Raw genomic sequence first — 27,540 nt, forward strand, 5'->3', positions numbered from 1 at the left:
TGTATTAGCATAGCATACTTTCTAGTCTCCCGGTTGATCTATTTCCGCTAAATTCAGTTGTAAGTGTAATTCGGAATTCAGTCGACAACCAGACGCGGGCGGTAGCGCTTGCTGGCGGGATTTTAAAAGGAATGAACACAATTTCTCACTTTATTTTGCATAAATATGCTTTAATTTTATATTTTTTATGTAACATCTTTGAATAAATATCATTTTTAACACATACCATTGTAAATAATTTGGTATTTTAGCTTACATTTCAAAATATCTCGACTTATGCTTGTGGTCACATTGTGTTACACCACCGGCTGCAAAGGGATTATTCAGCACAGTCTTTTAAGAGTTAATAAATAAAAATAAAAAAAATAAAAAAAGATAAAATGAGACTTTATTATTGAAACTAAGTATAAGACAAAAAAGTATGTTTAAAGATGCGCATTTAAAATGTTATTTTTTTACAATCAAATGGATCAATAAGGGGAAAGTTCAAATTATATTCACTAGCAAAACGTATAAGTGGAGAGTTCTGGGCATAGTTCGTACGAACTGCTGGCACATGAAATAGAGAGCTCGACGTGTGACGGGTGCGGTCGCCGGGGACATTTAATGATAACTCCGACAAAAGAGCCGGACTATCAAGGCGTCCACTAAATATGTCATGAAGCACCCCCAAGTCCAACAGTAGACGGCGATCTTCTAAAAAAGTAAGCAAGTGGTGTTTTTTGCAGGAAGACATACATATAATTGAGATCGGTATACCTGCATCTCCAGTTAAGATGTCTAAGAAATGTCCATTGAATTTTCTCGAACTTTTCTTTATGTGTGACATATTGTGGAGACCAAACAGAAGAGGCATACTCGAGCAAACTGCGAACATGAGCAAAGTAGACCATTGTAATACACGCGATATCTTTAAATACCTGACATGTACAAAGTACAAAACCAAGGTTTCTATGTGCACGGGGCAGTATGTCATCGAAGTGATTCTCAAATGTAAGTTTGCTATCAAGAATAACACCCAGATCGCGTACGGTATCAACTCTCTGAATAGGTTGGTTTTCTAATATATAATGATATGGGATGGGATGTCGACCTCGCGAAAAAGAAATAAGCAAACACTTTGACACATTGGCGTTTATACGATTTTTCAAATAGTTTAGATCTAAATTTGTTGCAAAAGAGAAGGAAAATATTTTTGAGAATGGAATATGGAAGTCTAGGCATTACATGGCTTATGATCCGTCATTGGCTGGTTTAAGTGGCCAGTTTAAACACTGTGTGAAATTCACCATTCTGCCAATGTTTGAACACCCAGATTTTCTCAACTCTTCTATCTGTAGACTTTGGTGAAGTGAAGAGCTGAATTCTTTATCATGTGGGTGAGATTCATCCGGCTGAACCAATTCACCTACTAGGCAACGCCTGAAAACAATTTTTCAGCTTTTATACTTCTTTTATACCAGTTAGTTAATTCAACAATGTTTTGATTATGTCCAAATGTTTACGGACAGACTGGGTTTTCTCTCTAGGGGTTCAGCCGGGTGAATCTCACCCATATGATAAAGGTAAAGCCGAAAGGCTCCTTTACATCACAAAAGTCAACATATGGAAGAGTTAAAAACTGTAAATGTTTAAACATGGGCAGATTGGTGGATGTTACACAGGGTGTAAAGTATCCACTTTAAAAGTCTCCATCTTACAACAGGCTGAGCCATGTTAGATAGAGACTATTCAAACCAGAGGACGGCTCCGTATTCATTTCTAATCCACGGAGAGACGGTATAAACTAATGTCAATATTTATGTACGATAGTGTATATATTTGTATGAAAAATTAACGTATCTTCGTCGGTAACCGGTATTTGAACATGTTTAGAAAAAAAAATTGTAAACGTATTATATTTTTCATACAGAAAACTTAATTTTACTTTGTAGATAAAATTGAAGATAAATTTTAACTTCCCATCAGAATACGTACCCTGGGCCCCGATTACAATGAGAGTTAATATTTATCTTAAATTTCATCTACAAAGTAAAATTATGTTTTCTGTATGAAAAGCAAAATATGCGTATATTTTTTCTTTTAAACGTGTTCAATTATAGGTACTTTAAATGTTCATGTAAATATACTAATTTTCTTACACAAATATCGATTTTTCTTAAATGACAGTCGAACATAACTCTGTTAACTTCCCTTTGTAATCGGGGCCCTGGTTCTATTTCAATCAGAGAACAATCACGTGAAATCTACAGGATGTTATTTAAACTCTGTCACATAAGAAACCACGATGATCAGTATGGGAAAGAAGACATATTAGCATATTTAAAAAAATATTTAGAACAAAGAAAAATTTTTAAAAGAAAATATTTAAAAAACCAAATGGTTGCTTACTTCTGCAGGGGAGAAGTAAGGGGAGCACGGACGCGCGGTTGTGGGTGCATCAGACTTCCCCTCCTCATTCCTTGTTTCTCCCCTGCAGAAGTAAGCAACCATTTGCTTTTTTGATATTTATTTTTTTTAATTTTATTAATTCTAAAAAATATATTTTAATGTGCCAATATGTCTTCTTGCTTATACTGACCATCGTGGTCTCGGATGTGACAGAGTTTAACGAACACCCTGTATAATGTATTCTAAAAGGCCGTTTACACGTAGATAATACAATGTTCTTTTGTTCCAGGACCATTGTCTACGTGTAAACAGCAATTCGCCACCGAGATAAACGGGCAGGCTATTATATTTTGCTATTTTTTTGCTCCACAACAGGCCAGGAGGCCCAATCACGGTGATGAATTACATCACGGAACACCCAGGCTTGAGAAAATTCACATTTAATTTTTGTGCTCTCACCGGGAATCGAACCCGGAACCTTAAGTGTGTGAGACCACTATACCACGGTATTTCTCAAAAATCGACGTTGAGCCGATTCAATATTCTTGATGTGAACATCATAATATGGAGACCAGATAACAGGAATACTCCAGGTGCGGGCGAACTAGGAAACAGAAGAGAGTTTTAAGGGTATTGATATTTTTAAGGTCAGTTGTGCTTCTGTTAGTAAATCCAAGGAGTTTTGAGGATTTATTGATAACATGTTCAATACGAATTGTAAAAGAAAGTTTAGTGTCAAGTATAATACCTAAATCTCGTGTACTAGACACAGATGATGATATTTCATCGTTCGTAGTTTAAGCAAGAACGATAGAGGAAAGAGTGTTATCCATAATTAGTTCTACAAACTGGCGGATGAAAAAAACACTTATTTCTTTATTTCCTAACTTGTGAAAATATCGTATTCCAATACATCTTGGTAAAAAATTAGTAACATTTTTCGTGAATTCGCTCGTAACAAACGCAGTGCATTCATTTTGTGTGAGCAGCGGCCGAATGTTCGTATTGTCCCAGCGTTACGTCCTACGCGGTCGAGGATGTTCACGGAACTGGGATATGACAATATTGTCATATCTATTGCATTGTCCACATGTAAGCGGCCCTAAAAAAAAACCTCAAATATATTTACGAGTATTTGAAACAATTTTCGTTTTTATTCAATGTATTTATTCATACAAAGAAGTAACCGACATTAAATAAATCACATCGGGCTTAAGAAAGAGACTGACGGCGTAATCGGCCAACTGCGGCTTTGTAGAGCGACTTCTTTGTCATACATTCATACATGCATACAGATACCGAACTCCTGCGATAGAGACGTCGCTCTTCTACAAAGACGGCGGTCTCATTCTTAAGTCCGATGTATTTAATTTACTGCCGGGTACAGTACATTGTACATATTACAACAAAATATAAAACGTATTCGGCAAGTGCCGATCATTTAAAACATTATCAACCTAGCGGCCCTTGTTGGGGCTCATAGACGGAGGCGGTTTTTACACGAGGGAAAATGTTCGACTGAGCGCTGAGAAATCCTTAGACCTCGATGGTCGTGGCAGCTGAAGCTTCGCGAATCGTCGCTAGGGCTACACGCGGCACATCAACCAGAGCGGCCGGCGCCGGTGTTTTTACAAGTTTTTCCATATGTTAGTTTTCTTGCTTAGTTCGGCTAGTAGTCTCAATTTTGTAATCTAATAAGCTGCCCTTTTAATAAAGACGGTTAATTATGTCACTTGAGGGGGCAGACGTTAGAATATCGAGACTCTAGTCATGAATATGTATAGGATTATGAGGCACTAGGCCTCACTGAATTTATTATTTTTTTATTCATTTATTAGTTTATACATACATTGTTACAAAAATGGCACATAAAACACTCTGGCAAATTCTGCTTGTACTAGGAGTAGGCTCAGTATATGAAGGGTCGGCAAGCCAGAAATATTAGTATGCCTAATGTTGCAATCGGTTCCTATATGGGCAAATGCCTGTTCTAAGAAACCGATTTGTTGCGGCAAATATGGTTTTCGAATATGTTTCCTATAAATAAAAATAAAATATATAAAATAGAATCCCACTAAAACGTGTGTCAATCTTTTAATCGGTATGTAGGATCTTTTCCCGTGTTATTTATGTATTAATTGAGACACGGGGATGATGCCTACATACTTCATTTTTATGTAAAAGGTATACCGAGGGTATTATATGACTTTAAAAGTACTGATGTTAAGATAAAATATCCAGCCAATGAGAGAGCGTCCTACGCGTTAATCCGGGGCAGCCGACCCCCTCTCGCTCTCTCCTACGGCTTAGGTATGCTGACCCGCACCCTGTCCGACAGCGACACGGTGCAAATAATTTAATAAAACCTGTGTTTTTTGTGAATAAAGTTCAAGCGTGTTTTATTGGAATTACGCCCTTTCCGCCTTCGACTCCGCCGCCTGCCCTTCTTGGAGGATATCACCGCTGACCCAGCCAGAGAAGCCTTTCTCATCCGAGATGGCCGGACTACAGCAGCTACAGAGCCACCTCTGTCTACAGTTCAACTACACACACGGCGAGGTGTCGTGTATAATCATTATTATATACATTCATATTTTTATGTTTGGGGAATTATTATTATTATATTATTCATTTAAGGATCAAAATTATTTCTGTCAATGTTTCGGGGTAAATTTATTAGATTGTCGAGCATTCAAATAAAGAGTCATTAAAAATGTGCTTAAATAAGATAATAATATATTTAATGTAGAATGATAATGGAAAAAATTATGAACAATAACTAAATTTAATTGTAAAAATATAAATAGATTATCTAACGAATGGATTATCTAATCAGAAGTCAGGAAAACAATATTGATTTATTTTAAAAATATTACAGATATTATTTTGGAATTCTGATAAATATCTAGAGCAAATATTGATTGATAAATTAGTGTTAAATTGATAAATAATTGATCACTTTCTATTAATTATAAATGGAAAAGAATCCGGATGATTTTTGAGGCGATAATTTGAATAAATAAATATTCTTACCTTAAGAGGACTGAAAACTTAACAGTAAAAAATACTACAGTTAGTTTTAAATTATTTACGTCGTTTCCCCGTAAGGGTAGGCAGAGAGAATAGAACGCGAAGTCGCTCTATCTAGGCATACATATCTCGCTTCTTCTACATTCACACATCTTATCATGCACGCGCGCCGATTATTATTTATTTTATTTTATTAAACTTTTTGTTTTGTTAACATAATTTTAATTATACACTGGCGGGTTTATTGCCAAACGGCAATTTCTTCCAACCAAACAATAAAATAAAAGTTTTATTTTTCTGATTCAAGTTAATACATATTCAATAGAAAATAAATATTAAAAAAAGCTAAAGATATTTAAAAATAGAAATTAATGTATTTGTATATAATGTTTGTACCTTAAATCAATACTATTTTCAATGAGAAAGGGGAAAAAAGAGGAAAGAGGAAAGGAGGAGAGATTAAGAAAGAGAAAGGAGATGTTTCTTCAGGCGTGATTTAAACAGAGATACTGTAGTAACATCTTTGATGGTGGATGGAAGATGATTACACAGTCGAGCGGCATGGACGCTTTATGAGTTAGAGAAGAAAGAGGAATAATTGTGAATGGGTATTAAGAGAGTGCTTTGGAAATTAGAATGAGGAGGTAAACCATGAACTGATAAGCGTTGACGGAGGTATATACGAGCGTTAGGACTATGAAGTACATTGAATAGAAGTGAGAGGGAGTCATAGTCTCTCCGCTGTCTAATTTTGAGCCATTTCAGTTGCATTATTCCGACTTTTGACATGTCCATCTTCAAGTATTTGTTGAATTTTGACATTTATTTATTTCGAATACAAACTATAAAAAATGTATAGGTACATAGCCTGCCATCCAATAATATGTATTCACTAAATTATGCTACAATAAAGCGACGACGGTTTAAACTATATAAATAATAAATGAAAGGATGAAAGGCAAGTTTCTGGCGCCGGCAAACCAGAACCAACCAGCTTAGGGAAAGTAACCCCGATAGAAAAATCCACCAGAGAAGGCAACGGGAAACCACTCTGGTCATCTTTTCCCAGGAATCACTATGGCGAATACATACAATAAGCAGTTGTCCTGGCTGCGGAGTAGCGCAGGACCGAGATGCTTTCGGTGTAGTGATCGCCAACGTCGGGGGATCTGACAAGGCACCTCAAGAAGAAGAAAGAATAAATATACATTATATTAAAATAAAAGAAATATGGACAAAACTATGAGATAGTGGAAGGGAAAGGTAGGAAATTAATTAAGGAGTGGTGAAGGATGATTGAAGGAAAGAAGGAGTGGAAAATTGCATTTAATTTAATGATTAAGAGCAAGAAAAGAGACAACACGTCTATTTTCTGTTATTCTGAATCAAGCCTATTACTTCTCTTCAGCACCTATTATATGGAGTGTTAAATATATCTAGACTTTAAACATTCTTGTTAAATGCTTCCCATATACGAGGAATGGTATAATGTTTCCCATGATTATTTTTAATATTACGAATATAGAAAATATCAGACAGTCTAGTTGGTCTGGAGGGGACACGGTAAGCAAGTAGATGAATTAGTTCTGGGGAATCAATATTATTATTTACAATTTTGTAAAGCAGGATCTGATCGAAAATATCTCTTCTGTGTGCTAATGAATCAAGGTTATGAAATTTAAAAGAAGCTATAAAATTCGGAAAATGCAAATAAAATTAGAATTCTACATGTTTCAGGAATATTTTCGAACACTCTCGATTCTATTAATATTTTATTTATAATCAGGGGACCAGATAGCAGTGCAATAGATTTTAGATTTAGCAGATAGATTAGCAGGGTGTGTAACCCGCGTGATAAATCCAGTCATTTTGTATGCCTTGTTATTTATTGTTTCTATATGACTATTGTCATTGAATTTTGAGTCCGAAAAAAATCCTAAGTCACGTATTTCGTTTGCACCTCTAATTGTATTTTCATTTATCATATATGTTTAATTTTATTTTTATTTCGAGTGAAAGATATTTTATGATATTTTGAAACATTGATATGAAGTTTGTTTTCAATACAGTAATTTGATAAGCATACAAGTATTTTTGTAATTTTGCACAATCATCTTTACACTTAATTTTCAGGTATTTTTTTTATCGTCAGCATAACAAAGGTTATGCACATTTTTAAAACATAATTGAATATTGGCTATAAAAAAATGAATAGAGGAGCAAGGTAGAAGTAAAATGGATTGTCTCATTCGGCCAAACCAATATTGAATCAACTTCTCCACAAGTGTATAGCTTATGTTATGTTTTTGTTCTTTCATTGTGCGTTTTGTAATATAAATAATACAGATGTGCATAAATTAATTATAAACATAAATACGTAGTGTTTAAAACTGTCTGAATATTTTGTTAATTATCTCTGTTTATTTAGTTAGTCTTCATTGTTTATTCTCAAATGTAAAAATATATTTTTTTAAAGTTTGTTGTTAAGTTTCCTCGGCGCGGGTTGAGGTCACATTATTTTTATTATTAAATATAATTTATAATGGAAAAAATATGAATGAATAAATAAATGAATAAATAATTAAATAAATAAATAAAAAATAAAATAAGTATATAAATAAATACAGACGTTAAATAAATGTGGCCCAAGGTGTGATCCCTATGGTACACCAGACGGAATAGATATAAAATCAGATTTCTATCCTTCAACCATGATATTGACTGAAGTCTATTATCTAAGTAAGAGACAAAGCATCTGCCATGTCTTTCTCGGTCTTCCTCTATTTATGCATCCATCAACGTTTGCATTGTAAATATTTTTAGCCGTTCTTTCGCTGTCCATTCGTTCTACATGTCCAAACCAACGCACAGCTGAATTTATTAGTTATAAAAAATTCATCAATAAAGTAATATTTAAAAAAAACCGTCTACTTTTCCTAATGTCCGATTGTTTAAGAAATACAGGATTCTAGATATAATATTGTTATTTAATAATAATTATTTACTTCAAAGCCATAAAGACAACATGTACCTAGTGTTTCTACGTCACGAAACGTAAGCATGATCCCCCCTTTCCTGTATCACGTAAAATTACTCGAATATCAAAAGTAATACACAAGTTTATCTGACATCTTAATCAAAGTAAAATAATAATAATCAGAAATTTTAGGCGGGAAACATGCGTATAGTAAATAACAAACAAAATTAAAAAGAAGCGGATATATTCCTTGGTACCAACACTCTACACTACGCACACAGATGCGTTTCTACTATCATCTCCCAGGGAACAGCCAAATGTGAACCAAGTGTTTTTACAGTTATTTACTAGGAAAAAGACAATAGATCCTGTTTACTGCGTACCAAAATAAAACAGGGACGAGTTTGAGTTCGGGTATCATCTATTGTCTTGTTAACCTTAATAATAAGTTAAGGAATGCTATCTTTGTTTACTTTTTTATATTTGACTTTTTGTGCTGTTACATGTTCACTTAATTGCCATACTTACTAGTTTTTTGCTCAAAGTATTATTATTGCGTTTCTTAAAATTCTTTTTATTATTAACTTTTAAAAATCATTCTTATGTTGTTGAAATTCCATTTGTCGATGCGTTTTGAAGCTGCAAGACTTTTTGTGATGTTAGCTAGTTAGTTTTTGTGATATAACATTTACATGATATCATATTATGTAAATGTTATCAAATATCTAAATTTAGCAAATGGGGTCTCGAATTTCAACCATCCATGCGCTCAGTAGCTGCAAGACTTGTTGTTATCTAAATTCTAATTTTATAAATCTGCTTTTTATTTCGTTTATTTTTAAATATCACTTAAACTCTAAACTTCATTGTCAAATAAAAAATTTAAAAATAAAAATGTAAATAGGGGCTAGATTTCGTACTGTCCATGCGCTCTGTAGCTGCAAGACGTTCTGTTATCTAGCTCATATATATCATAATTGTAATATATCATAATTGGAGACGAAGAACTAGAATCCCAACCGTCCATGCGCTCTGTAGCTGCAAGACGTGTTGGGATATTTATTTATTGTACAGCGCCCTTGAGGTAATTTCACAAAAATGGCGCTATATAAATTATCCAAACATTATTATAATTATTATAATTATTATTATTATTATTAAGCACGTGACATAGAACCATAAGGAAATTCAGTGTTTTTTTAAAAATATTTTATTATTTGGTACGTTGACGGTAAGTAAACCGCAAATCTTCCAAAACTCTCTTATTATTGGATGATTCATATGAACTATTAACGTCGTTCAAAATAGTTAGTTTTTGTCAAAATATTTGTTAAATGTTTTTTTCGTACATTTTGAAGAAACTCTGCAATACAAGTTAACGAGATGAACCCGGGAATGCTTTGCTGTTGCTAGATTTGAGTACATACTTGTTATTAAATGAACGCAATCGAAAGTTTGATAATCAATTATTGTATTTGGTTCAAATGAGATAGAGGGTTAACCCTTAGACTGCAAAGCAGCTTTTCAAGAATCTAATCAGAAATGCTATTATTTATATATTTTAAAAATATTTTATAGAATATGTTGTTTAACAAGCACACTACTGTTTTAAAAATTAATATTAAATTAAATTAATTGGTGATTCCAAGAAAAATCTTCTATTGCATATATTTCTAATTCACGCACAATGGAGTGAGCAAGATAGACAACATTTGCCATTCGCATCACTTTGTCGTGCAGCGGTTGTAAACCCTTTCTTATTTGGAAATAGAAAAAAAATAACATATATCTCGTACAGCAATCTCAAGGCGCATTGTTTTAATAATTATTATTGAAACGACATAATTATGATAGTTTTTTTGTTGATTGCCGCGCAAAGTACCCCGTTATACAGGTTGTTCTTTAAACCCTGTCACATCCGAAACCACGATGATCAGTATGGGCAAGAAGACATATTAGCATATTTAAAAAATATTTAGAACAAAGAAATTTTTTGAAAATAAAATATTTCAAAAAAACAAATGGTTGCTTACTTCTGCAGGGGAGAAGTGATGGAAGCGCGGCGCAGTACCAGACTCCCCCCTTTCCCCTCCTCATTTCACCCCTGCAGAAGTAAGCAACCATTTGCTTTTTTTGATATTTTATTTTTTTAAATTATTCGTTCTAAAAAGATATTTTAATGTGCCAATATGTCTTCTTGCTCATACTGATCATAGTGGTTTCGGATGTGACAGGGTTTAAAGAACACCCTGTATATTATCAAACCTACCACCTTGCTAAGCAAAAATGGAGTAGAACATATCTATAAATAAAATCGAACTTAATGACGGGGTTTTACGGTAAAATACCGACCTCTTTAGATAAGAGATATTAGATTATATTTAAGGTGATTCATAAAATTACCTAGTGCTCATAACTAAAATACATCAATATTTTCGTAATTACAGGATCGGGTATAATAGCGGGAATAACACAGTACATAATTATTTTGTTTTATCAATAGGAACTTTCACTTACTCCTTACGACTAAGCGTATCCTTTTAAAATTCCTTATGAAAAAGGACTTTTTCAGTGTACATTACAACACTTAAAGTTATAGATTACACAAAAATCACTGTGTCAGATTTAAAATTTACACTAAAAATGCATTATGTAACTTGGTAGACATTATAATAATAAACATATACATCTCCCTTCCCCTCCTTATCCTCTCTTCAAGCATTCTTGCCCTAATCCCGCCCAATTTACAATAACTTACTATTCTTAAAAATATATTAAAAAATCTTTGATTATTGAAAAATATTTACGAGTACATGAAAATAACATTTTTATATGTATAAACTTATATGTATTTATTTGATATGTAATATATTTTCTTTACTCACGTTGTATACTTTGTGGAAACCTGTTATTAGTTCTGAGTTTATACACTATATCTGTTTGTTTACTATAAATATGTATGTAGAACTGTTTATTTCCCATATAAAATAATTAAAAAAAAAAAAACAAATCACTCAATAAAGCTAGGGTTTCCCCTAGGACAGCGGTGCCCGTATTTTAACGGCCGTAGTAAACGGTGATGCGGTAGACAGCCGTCGTAACGTCGAATAGAGAGTGGTTTCCTAGGGAAACGGTGTTAAATGGTGTTGATAACACCGTTTTCCTAGAAAACCACACTCTAGTCACCGTTACGACGGTTATCCACCGCATCACCGTTCACTACGGCCGTTAAAATACGGGCACCGCTGTCGAATAGAGAGTGGTTTCCTAGGGAAACGGTGTTAAATGGTGTTGATAACACCGTTTTCCTAGAAAACCACACTCTAGTCACCGTTACGACGGTTATCCACCGCATCACCGTTCACTACGGCCGTTAAAATACGGGCACCGCTGTCCTAGGAAACCCTAGCTTAACACATTAATGAGGTATTTAGCCATAAATACCTGGCATTATTCAGAAAAACTCATCGTTTAACGAGAACAGTTTTCACTAGAGGTTAAAAAATACAGTACAGGTAAACGTTGTTTTGCGCCGGTTCGATTTACGCTGATTTACAATCACGCCGGTTGGTGCCGGCGTGGGATTCCCCGGTTCGGACGGCTCCAGACGACAGTAGGCGCTGCGATACTAATACCAGACACACTTTTACACGTTGTTTTTTTTCTATTACCGTGTACGCGAGCAGCCTGTGTGTGAAATTGTTTCACGGTTAGTTTTCGTTTTGTTTTTTAAAAAAAGGTAGGATTATATTTTTTATTTTATTACTATTAAAATTAAAATAATATTCAAATATTTGTAGTTTATGCTATAATTCTGCAAGAAAGGAAGCAACAATCAAAGCAAAATGAAAATTGGATGTTTTTGTCAAAAAAGTGTGAGAATTTAATTTAGTACCTACCGACGAACTGGTGAACTAGGATTTATTATAAAAAAATAAATATTTATTTCAAGATATTATTATTTATTTTGTAAACGAGTTAAAACTGTATTTATTTATTACATTTATAATTTATTTTAAATATATAGAGGATATGTATTAAATAAGCATGTTAGATTTATTTATTTATTAGATTGTTCTTAAAATATAATTTGAAGTGTTTTTTCTACACAATGTGTCTTTTTTGTAAAGTAAAATGCAGAACGTGCCGTGTGTATGTATAAATAAATATTTTTTAACATTTTTTTCATAGATATTCAAGAAACTTAGTAAGTACAATTTTATGCTCTAATTTGTACCGCACGTAAGAAAATCTTTTGTATCCGATTTGCCGTAGGGCTGAAGTTCCTCATTGATTGTATCCATGTTTTAAAACTATTATAAAAAAAATGTGTATTATAATATTATACATCAAAGAAATGTTTATTCGAACCGGATTGTGGTCCCGTGGTAGTATTGTGGACTCACGGACCAAAGGTCCGAAGTTCGAATCCCACTCTACCACAACTCGATTTCCATTTTTACAGCACTGTTATTATTATTATTTACGACTTTAAAGAAATAACCTGAAAATTTAAATATTTTAGCAAATAATAGGAACTGAAATGTTTCTCGTTTTTTTAAAAAAAACAATTGATAAAAAGTAAGTATAAGTACTTTAGTTCATATTTTTAAACACCTACTTACAATCCCCATCAATAATAATTTCGCGGTCTACGAAAAATGACTTTTTTCTCTTACGCAAGAGCGCGTCTATATTTTATTTACATTATTTTAGGGTAAATTAAGATGATAAGTCAGGTAACTGTTGGAAATATTAACCCTAATTCAACCAACCAGGGAAACCTCATTCGTAATAGCATACGCGCTAACAATCTAAACGAGGCAAATATATAGTAATAGCATAGAATTAAGAATAGTCCAGAAACCGCATACGCACATCAAACAGAAGGCGACTAAACTACTCATAAATGAGAAGGTTTACGTTTTGACCGATTAGTTTCTTTGTAGACGTCGCTCAGTACGCAACTCCCGATTTGAATTCAACTATGCCGTGTTGTGTCCTTTTAAAGCGTAGAAATACTGCTAGGATCGTAAAGAAACAAGATGCAATCACATTTCATGTGTAATTAGCAAACGAATGGTTAAGTAGCAAATGCATTACTTAAAAATTAAATTATTTTTCCATCTGTCAGATTGCCGAAGAAACAAAATGGAAATTTCGTCAATGTTGCCAGGGTAGTATTTTTTTTTACCCTGCTTTGCTCATCTAATGAAAATTTGACTTCGGATTAAACAACTCTGTAGTGGACATTTGACCGAAATTATCTTTAAAACATCAAATATTATTTAACATGATATAAAAATATCAGTTTTATGTAAAATAAAATTTGTTTTATATTTTAAGTTCAAAGTTCATTAATTCAATTACTCTTATTAAATGACCCTTTACTTATCTAATCTGTTGTGTCAGTCAATATTTCCGTGTGCACAATAAAATTTTAGTGAAATTAACAGATTGCTTTTTTTTCACCTTAAATTTGTGTTATGATTATTTTTTCCCATCAAGCAACATTACGCAGCAACATCACGAATGCGCGCGGCGAAAGTAGGGCATAGTGGGGGAATTATTGGACACAGTCCGATGTATTCAAATATGATTCTACGCTCCTTCTGGACTATTCTTAATTCTATGAGTAATAGTTTTCCTTAAAAATCAAACAAATTTTTACGAAACTAAAAAATAACCCATCGCACAAGTTATTATTTTTTTTTTCAAATGTTTTACACGACTGACGGACAAGTGCAACAAGCAGTTCTCGAATTCATTTACCCTTTTGGGGATTATGACGTCAGCAAGTCTTGTTGGAATTTTATGACCCGGATTTCAACTTTTTTAAAAGGAATAACCCGCTAAGCCTCTATTATGAGGCTTGTCAGCAGCTGGGATAGAGGGGATGTGGAAGGAGGTAACGAAAAATACGCCACAACACCCAGACCAATTGAGACAAAAATCAAAATCATTAAGAACAACGACAGGTATATGAGAAAATGGTGTCTGTTTAGATGGATCCAATGAGAAAAAAGTGTCTGCTGAGGGCATTCTATGAGAAAAAGTACCCGTGAAATCACTTAGCAGTTTAGTGTACACAACAAAGAAATTAAATTAAAAAATAATTAAATTGATTCACTCACACAAATTCACTGCACATGTTAACAATTATTGATTAATTAAAGATAGCCGGATCACTATCTATTGTTACGTGATTCAAGGCAAAGTCAAAAAATTCGAAGCGGTAAAAAGAAACAAAATTACGAAATCAGTTATCTGAAAAATGAAGCGACAGTTTCGCCAAACACGCGCACTCCGACCATTGTCAGATAATAACTGAAATGCACGCGATATTTTGGTAATCATTTCGTTTTCTTACCTAACCGGAGAGACAATGTAGAGATACTAGAAGATGTAAAAAGACAAAGAGATAAAAATATATTATTTATTGTTTCACTTTGTGGAAAAACATTTTGATTTTATTTAAAAGGAAACACTTTGTAATTTTTACCACATAAGAGTTTGATATTTTATACAGGGTGTTCATTAATCCCTGTCACATCCGAAACCACGATGATCAGTATGAGCAAGAAGACATATCGGCACATTAAAATATTTTTTTTCAACGAATAATTTTTAAAAAATAAAATAAAAAAGAAAATGGTTGCTTACTTCTGCAGGGCAGAAATGAAGAGGGGGAGGGGGAAGTCTGATACTGCGCCGCACTCCCCTCACTTCTTCCCAGCAGAAGTAAGCAACCGTTTGTTTTTTTTTAATTTTTTTAAATTTCTTTGTCCTAAATATTTTTTTAATATGCTTATATGTCTTCTTGCCCATACTTATCATTATGGTTTCGGATGTGACAGGGTTTAAAGAACACCCTGTATAACACAACTAGTTTCAGGTATTCTGAATTACCCATCATCAGGTGTAAATATAAACGAACTACATAAAGTAATTCAGAATACCTGAAACTAGTTGTGCTAAAAAATATTAAACTCTTATGTGGTAAAAATTACAAATAGTTTCATTTCAAATCAAACTCAAAGATAAAAATATATTTTCAAATTTTCTTATAACAAGGAAGTTCATTAGCTTGATAAAAAAATACGGATACGTATACTATCATACATAATATATCTATATTATAAAGTTTTGTAATTTTTTTAATTACCATAGAAATTTTTAAAGAACACCCACGCGTCGTCACGAGCTCTGGACGATGAAACATAACTGACAAGAAGCAAAGAAAACATGGACTAAAATAGTGTTTATTAATAATGAATTAAGGCTTTGTTTCCAGTATTTGACTGACATCCATCCTTTATATCCTGTACCCTTCATATAGAAACGCTCATACCATAATGTAATGTAGTAAATCAATTGATGGGTTACCTCTTCGTTCTTATTCTCAAGACACTCTCTTAATACCCATCCACAATTCATCTTTCTTCTAACTCATATAGTGTCCATGCGGCTCGACTGTGGAATCATCTCCCATCCACCATCAAAGATGTTACTACATTATCTCTGTTTAAATCACGTCTGAAGAAACATCTCCTTTCTCTTCCTTAATCTCTCGTTCTTTCCTTTTTCCTCTTTCCCTTTTTTCCTTTTTCCCATTGAGTAATAGTTTTGATTTAATACGTTTATCTCTATTTTCATATATCTTTAGCTTTTTAATCTTTTTTTTCTATTGAATATGTTCTGTAACTTGAATTATAAAAATACAACTTTTATTTTATTGGTTGGTTGGAAGAAATTACCATTTGGCAATAAGCCCGCCAACGTACAAATAACATTATGTACAAAAAGTTAAATAAATAAATAATAGTTTTGATTTATGGTAATTTATAAACAAATAAGTTTAGTTCTATTTTTACATATCTTTAGCTTTTTAATCTTTATTTTCTATTAAATATGTTCTGTAACTTGAATTATAAAAATAAAACTATTATTTAATTGGTTGGTTGGAAGAAATTGCCATTTGGCAAAAAGCCCGCAAATGTGCAAATAAAATTATGTACAAAAATTAAATAAATAATGCTTACAATGCTAAAATCATTATTAAAAATTGAATACTTGGTAAATTATTGGCCCATCTTTCCAATAATTTATCTAGGATCTGATAAGTGAAAAAGTTACGCAATTCTATCAAAGCAAACTTTTTGAACTGGCATCTTAAAACCAGTATTTTGTATAAAAACAAGGTCCCTTTATCGATCGACATTAATAGGTGATTACTTCTTGACTTGCAGAGATTTTTTCCAGTGGCAAAATGCTAGTATCACTGTTTTTGGTTGCAACTTTGGTAGGAGGAAGCTTTTCATATGTCCTTCCTGGAGGTAAGATTATTGAATTTTATAAGAAAAACCAAAAAAACATTTCCCAGTACCTACAATGTTTTATCATTCCTTTTTTAAAATACATTTATTGCATATATTTTATTTACTTTCATATTTTTATTTATTAAATTCATTTTATTCATATCATGTACTTTATTTTTTTATTTTTTATTATTTATCATATTTACTGTAATTATTTTATTTATTTATTTACTAACTCAATTTATTTTATTTGTTTTTTTATTAATTTATTTAATTTTGTTTTTTTAAATTTGTTTTATCTAATTTAATTCAATTTAATTGAATTTTACTTAATTTAATTTGAGCAAAATTGAAATTAATTTTATTAAATTAAATTACGTTTTACCTTACTTTACTTTAATTTACTTTGATTTAATTCATTTTATTTTATTTTGTTTATTTTATTTTATTTTATTTTATTTTATTTTGTTTTGTTTTATTTTATTTTATTATATTATATTTTATTTTATTTTATTTCATTCTATTTTTTTATTTTTTTTATCTGCCAAAGATCCTTAGATTTCAAATTAGATTATGTAACAGTTGACAACATCTCCCTAAACAGTACTGTCAATGTGATCCTACAGGAAAGGCAAACGTTCAAGAAGCGAGGAGTTTTCACTCCGCTTAAAGATGACACAGTTATCATGTCTGCCTAAGATCATGTCATTCATGATCAGGCATGGTGCCTACTGTAAGTTTTAAAAGTTCAATAATGTACTCGTATAACTTTGATGCCTGTCGATTCCCTTAAAAAAGTCCAAAACACGTGTTTCGGAGATTAATCCGCAGCAGCAAATATCCAGCGAAAAAGTATATTTTTTTAATATTCAAGTGAGGATTAACTCGTGATTGTCTCCCTTTTCCAGAAAAGAACTTCCGCGCGCCGACCGTCGTGACCCGCTCCGCCTGGGGCGCGCGCCCTCCGGCCTCCACCACCGCCATGAGCACCCCCGTCGGCCACGTGGTCATCCACCACAGCGAGAGTCCCGGTGCCTGCAGCACCACGACCGCGTGCACCAGCGCGGTCAAGTCCATGCAGAACTACCACATGGACACCAACGGCTGGTCCGACATCGGCTACAAGTCAGTTCTCAGATATCCCCAGATACCTATACTTTCACCTTTCCGAGCCTAAGCATGAGAAAAATTCGCGAGTTCCTGAGGGTACCAGGAATACCCCAGAATAATGCTATAATACGATTTTTTTTTAATTATGAATTTCATGGTAGTGCTCATAAAACTGTTTCATAATATTTTGAGCTTTCTGCGATATCCATACATTTTTTCATTTAATACTGTTGCGCGAGGATAGTATCAGACATCGCGCTTCTCTCGCTGATACACGTTGAATAACACTGATCTAAAATCACGCAACCTGTTATAGGGAAAATACAGCAGAGAGTTGGGAGGGTGAATGCATGTCAAATATATTTATTGATTTATTTGACAAATTGTAGTCTGCATTACTTTACGGGCTGTTTAACACATTATGTAATGCACACTGTAAATAAGAGCTTGAAGTTAATAAATAGAAAGCAGATAGCTGCCAAACTGCCGATATGTACAGAAAAATAGATCTATATTATCCGCAGAAGCCGTACTCAGAAAGCGAATTGCCCTATTTATAAGTGAATTCTGACTTACATTGTACGGCTTCTGGGTGTGTAAAACAATGCGTGAGATCTCCTCACTCTAGTGTAATTATTGGGAACATACAAACTGATCTCTTTCAGGATATATAATGCACGAGATCCGGACTATGTGGTTATTGCTGGAAATAAGCGACCAAATAGCAAAAAACACACTTGCGAACAGACCAACGTATAAAAGGATATTTAACTGTAGAGCGAAGAATAAAATTAAAAACGTGAATTATTGTTGAACGAATTAGGCAGAAAGATATTTTAGTAATATTAATACATTCAAATTATTAAAATATTTGAAAATTAAAAAATCTAAATCGATTTAGTTTTGGGGAGCGGAAATCGGCAATCAGTCCGACGTGCAGTTGACCTTTTCGCACAGTATCCGAGGAGGCACCTGCGAGAATGTGACAGAAAAACTATATTCCAATAACCAATTTCTTAAATTTTATTTATTTTTATTAAGCCTTAAAATAGTACAAACATAATACATGAATGTCCTAATATCAAACCGTCCTTTCTCCGCATATCCTCTTGCAAATCTTCATAAGTCATATTTGAAGCCGTGTATATACTTTGATTTCTGGAAAACACGGTACCAAACCACAACATAAAAATTCTGGAGCGAAGCGGTCGTTTTTATGTGTTTTCTCCATTTTCATGTTTTGAAAAAAAAAATTATACTTAAAAAGTCTGATTTCTGGCCATGTTTATTATGATAAAGGACTTGCTTTTTTCTGTGTCAAGTCGGATGAAGAATACAATCCTGTGTGTGAAATAGAACCAGAACTCTAAATGAGTGTTTTCGACTCGATGGCTGCTCAGATAAAAAGCCATAATAAAGAAAACGAGTGAAGTTAAGTCCGCCTCGTTGTGTATCGGTTGGCTTTCTTTCATGAGATCCTAGGTTTGATTCCTAGCAGGGTAAACATTAAATATTGATTTCAAAAGTTCTTTTAACTGCAATATTTCACTGTTCCTGGACTGGCACCCAAACCGTAGGATTGATCACCTTACCTTCAAATAATATATTATTGAAATCACCATGTGCGGAATGAGAGTGACGATGATGAAGTATTAAATGGGCGAAAAACTCAAAAGAAATTCTGTTATAGCTGGGTAGTCGGAGGAGACAACAGGGCTTATGAAGGAAGGAGCTGGAACAAGGTTGGCGCTCATGCTCCAGGATACAACAGCATCAGCATTGGAATCTGTCTCATCGGAAACTTCCAATGTAAGCAAACACTTCAATTACTGCATATTTTAACAGAGAGGTTCCAGTGTAGCTCCAAATATATTCATAGTCACATTGTCAATGCTAATCGTTCAGCTTCCAAGATGCCGGGATTTGTAATACATAATTCTAAACACTTCTCAGAATTGAATACCATCAAACTTCTGTATACAACTTTAGTGCGTAGCATTCTGGAGAGTGGTGCGGTGGTGTGGGAGCCTCGAGAAGCCACTTACTCACTCATGGTTGAGAGAACACAGAATAAGTTTCTTCGTTACCTCTACATGAGAGAGTATGGATTCTACACATTGCAGTATCCATCATTGTTCCTTTTAGCTATGCTTAGTATCACAAGTTTGCGGGAGGAGCATTGCCTTGCTTATGATGGCCTTAAAACTTCGTGAAATGACATTTCGATTTTCGTATTCAGTTTATGATCATATCCATTGATTTTGAAGAAATGTAAGTCTTATTATAAATAACCAATGTATGAAGATACTTAAAATGCAAATTAATGCTATAAATTATTAGAAATCGCTTAAAGAAAGTAGATTCTTAAGGCTTGTTTCGAACATTTGACCTTAGGATTTGCATCCGTCTGCCACTGAGGTACAGAATTAAATGCTCTTATTTTTACCGCGTGTAAGAAAACATTTTTTTATATTCAATACCCCGAAGCAATAAACATCCTCATAGCTGGCCATTGACTGCAACCATATGCACACACGACGCCTTCTGGATTCCAGATCAGTATCATAGCTAGTTTTCTATTTGCAGCCGCCCTTCCCCCTGCGGCTCACCTGCAGACAGTTAAGGACCTGATCGCCTACGGAGTCCAGCTGGGATACATCTCTTCCAACTACAAGCTGATTGGGCACAGGCAGGCCATCAGCACCGACTGCCCCGGAAACAGACTGTACACCGAGATCACCACCTGGCCCCACTGGTCCTCATCGGGCAAGGCTGTTGAGGAACCGATCGAAGGACACGCCCAGAACTCCGCCTAATTGGAAATACCCGTTGATGATTCTCAATACCGGCTTGCTTAATCGTACTGCGCTAGTTTCGTAAGATTCAATAAACATATCTAAAAACGTGTTTTGTTTTTTTTTATGGAGGCAATGACATATAAATAAATATATATTAATATATTACAACAGAGGCGAATAACATTTAAGAGAAGATAATTTTTATTTTATTTTATTCAGAAAACATACAGTCATACGTAATAAGTATTAAAAACAAAGATTTTCAAACATAAAAACACCAATTAAGTTTTCGTCTATTATGTAAAAGATATAAACATTAAATGTGTTTTTTTTTAAAAAACCTAAAGCGTTTTCCATGGAGGTTGTTTATTTATTATTTTAACTAACGGCTATAGCCAATTTGTACAAAATTAAAGTTAAATACAAATTTATGTAATAGAAAGAAAACATGGTTAATTGTTATGGTTAAACTCAATAAAAGTAATGTTTATAGTAAAAAAAAAAGAATAAAATATTTATAGTAAAACAGTGAATTATAGGAGAAAAGTAGTAAATAAGATAATCATTTTAGGTTTGTAAATCTTACATAGGCACAGAAATTCATCAAAAATCAAAATAAATAGACCTTTATACAAAAAGACTGAATCCCTAGTTTATCGGTTATTGTTGCAAAGTCAGTAGTACCCACTTCCTATGTACAACCGAATGAGCATGAATCCATCTATTTATTGATAACAGATAAAAAAAATACCGAATGCACACTCCGAGTCATAGCATAAACCACTCAAGATGTACATTCAGCAACTATTCCAAATAATCAACTCCGGTTTTTTCAAAGAAATTTTCTGTACAAATGCAACGCGCAGTTAAAAATACCTACATGAATACTGAGTCCGTTATAATTTTTACTATGAAGAAATATAAAAGTCTAGGCATTTACATGGCTTATGACATGTCATTGGCTGATTTGACTAGCCACTTTACACACCGTGTACACACATTCATCATTCATTCATCAAAACGCAAATGTAAATTGTTTAGTTATTATTTTCACATCTAAGTTTTTTATTTATTTTGTCACATTTAATGTTTACATAATTTACAAAATTAATGAAATTTTAATTAGTGTTTTTATGTTTGAAACTCTTTGTTTTTAAATACTTATTATTTATGACTATGTTTTCTAAAGACATTTTTTTTATGTGATCGAAAAACGCTTCGTTTGGTTTACAAATGCAGTGCCCTATGCGCAGTGCACCACTGGGTGCGGAAAGCGGTGACAATATGATAATAAAGAACTTCCTCAATAATAAATTGTGGAAGCCTAAGTATTTCTAAGGCTTATGACCTGTCACGTGTCTCACACAAAAAGAAAAGAAAATTAGCATGGATAATTGGCCTCGAGAGGGGAGACTACACTCCCGGAGAAATATAATCAATGTTAATAATCTCAAATCTACAAAAACGTAGAAATAACATTTATTTACATACATGTAGTTTATTACACATTATTTATTTATTTATATATACGCCCAATGGGCATTTTTATGGACATATTTATGGATATAAAATTATTATAAAGAAAAGTAGAAAGACAATGGTATATGGTAGACTTTGTGGGAGTGGAAGCGGGAGAGAGGTGTTTATAATTTAATTTGATTCTGTGATCGTTTGGCCCATTTCACATGTGCAGCGCGTATCCATGCGACATCGCATAGTCAGTAGAATTGTATTTGTGTGTGTGAGAAGGGGATGGGGACTGCGGAACTATTTCATTCCTAAAGTATCGATTCGAATATTCGAATATCGATTCGAAGTTACGGGATCATGTATATATATAAATATACATACAAATTTCATTTGTATGTGTATATATATAAATATACATACAAATTTCATTTGTATTTTCCAAATTATATACCTAACTTCTTTAAAATTTCATAACCTTGATTCATTGAAACACAGAAAAGATATCTTCAATCAGATCCTGCTTTACAAAACTGTAAATAATAAATTTGATTCCCCAGAACTAATTAATCTACTTGCATACCATGTCCCCTCTAGACGCACTAGACTGATATTTTCTATCTTCCTAACATTAATTCTGAAGATGTTTTTTAAATTAACTTAAACTTACTGTCTTTTTTTTTAAAGTTGCTTTTCATCGGTTTTTTGAATCCCTTGAAATATGTAGGTACGTAAATATATTTGACCTTTAAAAAAAATGGTTTGTGCACTTGATCATGTTTTTTTATTCTTTTTTATTTTAACTCTTACTTTTTAATTACTTTAAGTAAGTTTTTTTATTAATGTTAATATTATTTCCATTTATGTAAATACTAACTAGAAACTTTTAACATAACTTTTTTACTTCGATTTTAATTATTTAATTACTTTCATTTATGTTTTTTTTCCCTTACAATATTGTACTTAAAAAATTCAAATAGTTAATTGATAAACTTAGCATGTAATATAATATGTAAACTTCACCGGTCCATTAGAGTTAACTCTAAATTTATGTATTATAAAACCACATTATTAACACATTATAGAATTTATACAATGGTTTCAATATGTCGATACAAATATATACATTTATATATAATGTGTACAATTACATTATGAGGATAACTCATACTGTACAATAATAATATTTATGCTAAGTACCTACTTGTTACAATGTATCAGTATTATTGTACATGTTAGGGAGGGGGACTAAATATATTGTGTGAGGGTGTGTATTTACTAAATATATTGTGTATTCATGTATGGGTGTGCATATATGTGACAATGTGTAGTGAATATAAGTTGACTTATTGAACAATGATTGTCAAAAAATAATTGTTTTTTTCAAACCTTTATGAGGAAAGCTATCAACCACCTTATCAATCGATTTAAAATTGTTAAGAATGCTCTGGCCTAAAATCCAAATTCAAAAATATGTAAAAATTTCAACAAAGTAATAAAAAACAAAAATATAAATATATATGTAAGTACTTATATACACACATACGATTACATCATTAAATTATTATTGAGAATAATATTCCGGCACCCTCCAACATACCCGTCAAAACAGCTGTTCCAATACATGAAGGTGCTGGATATGAGACAACTGTACCTAAAAGAAGCACTTACACGCTTTTGGTCGAACAATGAGGAGAGGTCTCAGCAAAATGTCCGTACGAGGTTTTCCCAAAGCATGAATTATGACATACCCAAAACCCGTACGACTTTTGCTCTTTCTTTTGCTTTTGGAGGATCTTTGTGAACACCATATGCTCCAACTAGGTAGCGGACATAGAATGATGATGATGATGATGACTTTTGATAGGTTGACTATCAAACAATTAGTAAAAAGTTAGTGCAAATAACGCTTTTTCGCTATTTCGATCAACTCTATTTGATGTTCAAACGTGTACCTTGAAAAGAATTGGTCCAAAGAAAAAAAATATATGAACATTTTTAATAAATTTTATTTTCTTAGGCTTTCATATTTTTTATATTAAATCTATAGGGACGTAATTAAGAGCAAAAAAACTTATTTTTTTTTAAATTGCGGCATGAGCGGTGGTCGTTCAAGGTCACACACGGTTTTACTAACCTTTGGGAGCCTGAGGGTGAAAAAATTCCGCGAGCGCCTGAGGGGGTACTACGAATACCCCAGCTAAAATGCTATAAATACGTCTTAAAAAAATATTTAAAAAATGTCTTTATAATTGTCATGGTATTGTTTATAAAACTGGTTCAAAATATTTCCAGTTTTCTGCGAAATTCATACATTTTTTCATAAAATACTGCTGCGATAATATTTTATATGGCAGCGCGCTCCTCCCGCTGCCACGTTTTGGATACCACTGATTGAAATTACGCCACTAGCTAGAGGGGCTGTACGGCGGGCGGTCGGGAGAGGGATGAGCGAGTTCGTAAACCATATACAGCGTGTTTGTTAATTTATTTGAATTAATTTTAAAAACTAATCATATTTTACAAAATAATATAGAAAAAAAATCACACAGCTCAATCTTAATGTGTTTAAAATTGTTGGTATGTTTCCCAAATAAAATACAATAAAGTATAACACGGCACGAATTCCTTTTATCGGTTACATGGGTAGATATATTATACAATTTTACAGAATACGACGACTAAAAATAATACAAAATAGTAATTTCTATTACTCCACAGTAACTCCATGGCAAAAAAACTTTGAAAAATCACTAAATCGATTTTTAAAAAATTAAGTACAATAAAAAAAAACTCGACACCTTAAAAAATCTAAAATACGAAATTAAAAAACTTGAAAATCAAATAATCAAGAAATAAAAACTCAAAAATCGAATAACGCCGTGTAAAAATTTATATAATATGCAAAATTAAAATAAAAAAAGTTAATTTGGACGTAGGGCTAATTATGTTATGGGAACGTGTTGTTGAAGTAGAAGGTAGAATATTGCTCCATTGGTAACCCGATTTAGAAGCGAAGACGTTTTCTCCGTCATTTTGGCTGTTTTCTTCTAAATTAACACTATCCTGGTCGAAATAATCAGATTCATCGTAATCTTCGATTACAAAGTCATCTGTTTCAGAAACATCATCTGAAGATTCTAAGTCTAAATCACTGTCATCACTGGAAGACACTTCAATATCCGTATCGTTTAGAAGCTGCTCAATAACATCATCCGTCAAATTTTTTCTACTCATTTTGAGATTGGTGAAGTAAAAAAAGGTTTTATAAATTTTGAAAAATTCACTTATTATTCAAAAAACACCTTTGTATGCAAAATCCAATGCGCAATATCCAGATAGCTAAATATAAAAATTATGTTTATTTGAAATTATTAGTCATAATAATACTTTTTTCTAAACACCCTTAGCATGCAAAATCTTACTCGCGTAAACTGGATTTTTGTGAGACGTGCAAATTGACCGAAGTATCAAAGATCACTAAACTGTGGAGCAAATAGCAAATGAATTGTGATGCATGCTGTTTGCGCGGGGGGGAAAAAAAGACAAATGTGAATTATTATTAAAAGAGTTCCGCGGAAAAATATTTTAATATCTTCGATACATTTGTAACATAATGGAGTAGAGTTATGCATAAAATGAAATCAATATGATGATTAACAAAAAAGGTATTGAACAAATATGCTACCTGGGGGACCCCAGATACCCCCCTTAGGCACGGGAGGGCTAAGGGCATTATGTCCACCGATCCTGTTAAGTTTCAAAATATGATAACTTTTTTTGTCAAAAAAATTAAAAAAGTACACACCGAATGACCTTGAACGTCCCATACTTATAATAAATCTTGAAAACCACCCGATGGATCTAAACCTGGTTTTCACTGTCATGTAACGTGTCCTAAAACAAAGCTACTTGTATTTGTTGCATCTTCGAAAAATAAAAATTAGTACGTCATATTCATTTCTTACAAAAATTACCGTAAAATACCGCGGAGATTTTACCGCCTTGCATCTCGAATTTATTGCGATACAAGTAAATATCGTTTTTGCTACCATTTATGCTTGCAATATACACATGTATGTTCATAAGGATGAATGACAATATCCGACTAAGACCCTCCATATAATCTTTCAAACTCACAGTGAAAGGGGCAGTGAACGTAATAAAGTTAAATTGAATTGAAATAATATACGAAATTAGAAATTTCAAAAGATCTACTCATTTATTGACCAAAATATTGTTTTTTTGAATGAGTAAAACCGATAGGAAGACCCAATCTTTAAAACGGTTTCGGGTATGTGGAGGAATGTACTCCTGCTCCGGGAATTACGCTTTCGGGAATTTTCCCGCGGTACATCATTACTTGCACCTCCAGTACCTTATGCACCATTGGGTGCGAATAAGAGTTTGATGGTGATGAACATAATGTCATTGTATTATTTTAGATGTTTGTAAATCTAATATTGTGGATCATCGTAATATATAATTTTTATTTGAGAATAAAAAATACTGTTTTGTAATCCACTGTATTTGCTTACACAACCGAATATATAATATATGTATTATGTATGTTTACTTGTTAAATAACCCTAAAGAGGGAAACATTTTGTAGCCGAAACTAGACAGTCAAATTGTACAAAAAAAAATCTTTTTTTTTTTGTATAATTTGATTGTTTTGGTAATTTTGTTGATAGTTAATTTTCTGCTTACTAAAGTTGAAGGTGTAAACAATTACTTATACACTCGCATACGTTAATGTTTATTGTATGCAATTATTACTTTATTATGTCTATATAATGATTTAAATCATATATACATTCAAATTAACAATGCCCTGGCCTATGCACCATTAGGTTCTGATAAGGGTTTGGTGATAATGTATTTCAATATAAATTTTACCGATGTATATATAAATTTACTTTAATATAAAGAAATATTCGTTTTTATAAACGATAAATCGATATTATTATCAAAACTTATTTAAACGAATAATGGCGGTACATTACTTTTTCACTAACACATTCGTAAAAACTCTTTGCGATGTTCTTATGAATATTTTTAAACCTGTTATTATAATCGAATATTTTATATCGGTTTAAAAAAAAAAGGTATTTATTTAAGAGCAATATTTTCCGAATAATAAATAATTTACATGAAAACTAAAAACTGCACTAATAAGTGCATATTATTTATTTATACCATTTCTAATTTATATTATAAATAAGTGGGTTATATTGTTCATTTTGTTTATATATGTATTTTAAGTTTAAGTAAAATATTATTAAAAGTGTTTGCACGTAATTGATGAAAAATAAGTAGTGCATTTTTTTATTTTAATGTTTCTGTATATTATTTTTCATTGATTGTAAAGCAAATAAATACATTAATGTCAGGCGGGATGGGATCTTTATGAAGACGACAGATATTATTTAATAATACGCTAATTACA

General features: G+C 32.6%; 1 protein-coding gene across 1 annotated transcript in view; it reads left to right on the plus strand.

The window, feature by feature from the left end:
* The window catches only part of LOC148271791 (peptidoglycan recognition protein 3-like), a 29,231-nt gene extending 8,507 nt beyond the window's left edge, over nucleotides 1-20,724 (plus strand). The window contains exons 4-7 of the mRNA XM_088240924.1: nucleotides 17,343-17,347; nucleotides 17,625-17,841; nucleotides 19,517-19,635; nucleotides 20,413-20,724. Of these exons, the coding sequence (XP_088097050.1) occupies nucleotides 17,343-17,347; nucleotides 17,625-17,841; nucleotides 19,517-19,635; nucleotides 20,413-20,642 (571 nt within the window). The 3' untranslated portion in view covers nucleotides 20,643-20,724. The remainder of the gene's footprint in view (nucleotides 1-17,342; nucleotides 17,348-17,624; nucleotides 17,842-19,516; nucleotides 19,636-20,412) is intronic.
* The last annotated feature ends 6,816 nt before the right edge of the window (nucleotides 20,725-27,540 follow it).

This window comes from Micrasema longulum, unplaced genomic scaffold (genome assembly GCF_059751315.1).
Source record: "Micrasema longulum isolate JH-2025_06_02 unplaced genomic scaffold, ASM5975131v1 h1tg002646l, whole genome shotgun sequence".
Taxonomy (NCBI): Eukaryota; Metazoa; Arthropoda; class Insecta; order Trichoptera; family Brachycentridae; genus Micrasema; species Micrasema longulum.